We start from the raw sequence: 5320 nt of genomic DNA on the forward strand, positions 1-5320 counted from the left end.
GACCGAATTTCCACAGCAGGAGCGTGTTTTCGGAAAATCTGGTAGCCGTCGAACTGCGCAAACTCGAGGTGAAAGTCGACAAACAGATCTACGTCGGCATGTGCATCCTTGACTTGTCGAAGGTGTGCTTATACGAATTTCACCACGAGTACATGTCTCCCCTGTACTGCGACTCGTGTAGAATCATGTACACCGACACGGACAGTCTGATTTATCATATCGAGTGCGACGACGCGTATGAGAACATGAAACATGATATAGTCAGGTTCGACACGAGTGATTACGCGGTAGATAACGCTTACGGTATGCCTCTCGTCAATAAAAAAATGCCGGGCCTGATGAAGGACGAAAACAACGGTGCCATTATGACCGAATTTGTTGGACTTAGGGCAAAAATGTACGCCTTGCGAGTCGATGGTAAGAAAGACACTAAAAAAGCGAAAGGTGTCAGAAGCAACGTCATCGCGCGCACCATCACATTCGACGACTACACGCGGTGTCTGAACGATGAGATCAAAATGACTCGACCGCTGTCGTGCATAAGATCAAAAAAGCACGAAGTGTACACTATCAGCGAGACGAAAATCGCTCTGAGTCCGTACGACGATAAGCGATATATCGTGCCGAATTCGACCGATACGTTGCCGTGGGGACATTACCGAATATAACGTATATAATATAATGTATGTAATGTATGCAATATATGTAATATAATGTATGTACATATGTATTGTGACGGCAACGACGGTGTCCTTACGGTCTCACCAGCCGTGGAGGAGCGCGCTGTCGCTTGTTCTTACTATTTTATCTCCTTAAGTACTTTCAAAATCGCGATCTGACCCTCAGAAACCCAGATGAAAGCTCGACCAAAGAAATCCTCAAAGTGTGGGCGCCAGATGCGATTCCTCGCACCACGATACACAAAACGTAATCCTCTCAGGCGTGAGTCTAATCGAATAATCGTAGTTGGAAGCAGAGAGGGAGCATAGCGCAATTAACACATCCGATTAACAGTAAACAGAAAAATATATTTAAATAAAGCAGATAACAGGTGGAAGGAAGTAGGCGTGTTCCACGGCGAACAAGCAAAATCCGAGTAAGCGTCACGTGTCACCCCACGAACGCGATACTCATTCCGTCGCCGAATTGCACAGCAATTCCAATCAGTTTCGTACATTAATAATTCCCGACATAAACCGTAACGAATTCTACCATCAATACTACCGTCAATCCAACGCCAGATAACCGAGCACATTTACTCCCGACGAAACGCACGAAGTTACGCACTTACAACTACCGCCAATTACTTACAAATACCGCGACAGGAGTAATACCGACAAACGCAAAGAACATTCACTTTAATTAACGCGAAAGTTAGTACCGACGAACGCAAGAACATCTACTTACAATTAACGCGAACATAACCGGAAACAATAATCGTGAGCCACTCGCACGCGCGAGCGCAACTTCCCGAGTTGACCGCGGATCGCTCGATCACGCGAGTCCCGAGTGGACCGCGAATATCCTGATTCCGCGAGTCCCGAATGACCGTGAATCTCCCGATTACGCGAGTCCCGAAAGGACGCAAAACTCAAAGGCGCCCGGCGCCACGGCGTGATCACGTGAGGCTCACGAAGAGGTCACGTCGATACTCACGATTCTTACAACGCAACGATATTCACAACGCAAATCTTCACTCTACACTCAGACGAACGAAAACGATTATCCGGACGCAAATTACACACGCTGACTGTCGGCGACCGCCCGTCCGAATCCCCCGAGACGGGCACTTGCAAGTACTTTTCCGTTCGGGCCCTCCCGCGGTATGGTTTTCGGTATCATCCAAGTTACGGCGGCTCATCTATTCCCGCGGCACTACGCGACTCCCGGGAGGGCCTTACTATTGCTACGATCTTATTTTGCGGAGGCTGAGCAGTGGCCTTACAATAGATCGCTCGGTCCGGCAGCTCGTCGTTCGGCTCGCAGGGCTAGATGGTACCTTGACGGCGGCTCGCACGTCAGTGGTGTTTCTTCGGCCTGGCGGGACCACGCCGAGCCCGCGCGCACCCGCGCGCCGGTGTCCCTAACCCTATCAGGTGCTGCGCCCTGGGACGTTACCGATCCCTCTAGGCGATCGCCGCGCCTTACTAGGGCGCCCCTTGCAGCTGCTTCCATCCGCCGGCGGTAGTTTTGAAATCCCACGTGAGACCGGCTATCCAGGCCGCGACTCATTGCCCGGTTATTCGACGGCCAGGCTGGCCGGGCCATGGCTTGTCGACCGGTGGCGGTATCCCGGTGGTGGCCCCGTTCCTCGACGGGGACCTTCGTCGGGGCGTCCTCCATTTCGGGTCCTCCGTATTCGGGCTGCAGTACGCTAGTGCGAGCTGATCGTGTGTTTTGACAGGCCCTCGGCTGTTCCGGCTGCGGGCTCCAGCGTGACCCGCCCGTCGGCCGTTCGTTCTCGGGAGCTTCCGGCTGTCCATCTAAAAGTCCTGCGGTGCGGCATACGCCGTTACAATTTCGTGACCCTGGCCATCTGCTCCGCACTCTCTTGCTACCTGTAAGTCTCGCCAAAAAGATCTTAGCCCTAACCTAAAACGCTTGCGCTCCGCCCGCCTCGGGCGGAGGCACCATCCCTAACGCCTCCCTCGGCCGAGCTCCCATCTGAGTCGAGGGACGTGACATTTGTCACGTCACAGTATATATGTATATACATATGTATGTACATATGTATATATGTATGTATGTATGTATGTATTGGGTTGGCAAATAAGTTCGTTCGGTTTTTTCCATTCAAAACCAGTCAAAAAACCGAACGAACTTATTTGCCAACCCAATATGTATGTAATGTAACGTATGTATATTAATGGAAAGATATTAATAAAGATATTGTACATATATTTAGTATTTAATATTTTTTATTAAATACTTTATATGTATTACATATTTCAAAATACTTTACATGTATCATTTTTATATTAAGAATAAAATACAGTTTAAATAACATTGTCCTTGTGTATCCAAGAGTTGTGCGGTCCATCGAATCCCAGCCATTTCACGTAAACCTCGTCGCCCCTCCTGCGCAATATTTTCTCCACGAAATACACGTCCGGATAAGTCGCGCGATGCAACTCGTGTTCGTAGAACGCTCCAGCGACGGATTTTCCACGATAGTCCTCGAGTAGGTAAGTTACGGGATTGGTATGCTGCACTTTAACGATCTTAAACACCTTGGTGGTCCAATCCGGCGTGTAACCCTTCTCGAAAATTGTCTCTGACGCGTACCGAGTCGCCCGTTTTGAACTTTGCCGGGCCCGCAATCTTTATCGCGCTGTACACCGTAGCCAAGAGTCTTTCGGCGATTGCGGGGGTAACATCGACGGGTCGCATGCCGATCGTTCGATGTTTGCGCGCGGTGTAATCCGACACAAGTCGCAATAACGCGTCGAACCACTTGTAATTTTCGTTGAGCGTAAAAATCTTTCACATGTTGTTTTTTAACGTGCGATTGAATCGCTCGACGACCGATGCCTTTTTTCACGAGACGTTCCACGTCGGTGTTGTAAAATTCCTTCCCCATGTCGGTTTGTAGGTTACTAGAGCACCTCTCGCTATCTCGAATTATCTCAGCAATAGCGTCAGCTGTCTCGTTGCCGCCTTTACCCTTGAGCGGCACGGCCCAGGCGTGCTTGCTCAACACATCGATGACGGTGAGTATGTGGTAGCCTTCGTTGAAACGCGAGTACGGATGCATCTCTACGATGTCAGCCTGCCACAGGTCGTCGTACCCTCGCACTATAACTGTCTGCGGGGAAAAATTCTTCTCGCCGGTGCGTGCAATTCGTCCACCAACCGTCGCTTTTCGATATTTTTATGGGATAATATAAAATGCTCAGTTATTTTTTATTTTGCTCAGTTAATTAAAAAAATATTAAGTAAAAATAAAATCAATGCTCAATAGATTTTAATGATAATGCTAAGTTAGAAAATGCAAATGCAAAATAAATAAATTTATTTTGTTATGGGAATAATGCACAGTTAATAAATCTAATTTGCATTGTTATTTGCCCAATCGTTACGTTTATTATTACTCTAGTCACCCGAAAAAATAAGAACTGAATGCAATAAGTTTGGTCAACCGGGCGATTTTATTATCCAACGAATGTTCTTCATAAAACAAAATAACAATACAATTAACCTACAGAAAGACACGGATAATTTGACCGGGGCATATGATATAATAACAGAACATTTAACGTGTCAATCGTGATCAGTGTGCCTTTGTCACTCATTGGTTGCTGACATACTTCTCCCTCGTATACCATTCTTTCTTCGTTAATTTAAAATGTCTATTCCACCGCTTTACAAATCGTTCGAAGATAACCAAGAAGCAAACTGCATATTCTGTAAGTCGTCGACAAATGACGTTGTTTTGTATGGCAATAAATACACTAAGAATGGAATCACCATACATAACTTTTGTTTGGTAAGTTTTTTAACCATTTATTTTGATTTTATGATAATTTTTCCCATTTTTCACATTTGTTTACATTTGTATCAGTTGTTCGCATCGGGATTGCAGCAAAAGGATGAAGCTAATGTTGGAATTCTAGGATATTTGGAGGAAGACGTCAAACGTGAATTGAAGCGAACTTCAAAATTGGTATGTTTTCCAATTATTTTTAAATGCGTTTCAAGTTTTTCGATTGTTTGAAATCATTCAATCCGTTTACTCAATCAAAAATAACTATTTGCAGACTTGCTTCTACTGTAAATTGCGTGGCGCAATGAAGGTGTGCGACAACTTACGCCATCGACGAATAATGCGCTTGAATCGGCAAACAAAAGGATTAAAGATGAACACACGTTTAGAGAACGTTATGAATTGAGCCGGTTCCGTACTGTTATGTTTGATATGGTGCAAACATGGTCTTTAGCGTATTTTAATGGTAAAGTGGAGGTTCATAATAGTCCCGCAATTACATTGGAACAATGGACTACGGCTTATGCTTGGGCGAAGACGGATTTTCATATGGCAGTCAGCGAAAATGGAGGACGCACATTGTATACAATTCCAGCAGACCCAAAAGTTAATATAATTGGACCAGATGAGGAATGGAACACCTTTGACGAATTTATGTCAAAGAACTTCAAGTACTACAATGTGACTTTTTCGACTCCTTTCACGAAACACAATTAGCTCCAAGGAAAATGTGATTGCAGCGATTTTTTCAAGCTTTATATGTGTCAACACATCCTTGGTATTTCACTTCGTATGAGGTTCGTGATCGCACCGGACGAAGCAAAGGCTATACCATTG

General features: G+C 45.7%; 1 protein-coding gene across 1 annotated transcript; it reads right to left on the bottom strand.

Annotated features, from left to right (window-relative positions):
• Positions 1–2996: 2996 nt before the first annotated feature.
• LOC112458841 lies at positions 2997–3754 on the bottom strand. Its single transcript, XM_025022655.1, has 2 exons — positions 3452–3754; positions 2997–3257 (listed from the first exon to the last, which is right to left on the bottom strand). The coding sequence occupies exons 1-2, from the start codon at positions 3752–3754 to the stop codon at positions 2997–2999; spliced, it is 564 nt and encodes a 187-aa protein (XP_024878423.1).
• Positions 3755–5320: the final 1566 nt, after the last annotated feature.

The sequence above is a fragment of the Temnothorax curvispinosus genome, unplaced genomic scaffold (assembly GCF_003070985.1).
Source record: "Temnothorax curvispinosus isolate PA1 unplaced genomic scaffold, ASM307098v1 QBEX01009258.1, whole genome shotgun sequence".
In the NCBI taxonomy this organism is placed as follows: Eukaryota; Metazoa; Arthropoda; class Insecta; order Hymenoptera; family Formicidae; genus Temnothorax; species Temnothorax curvispinosus.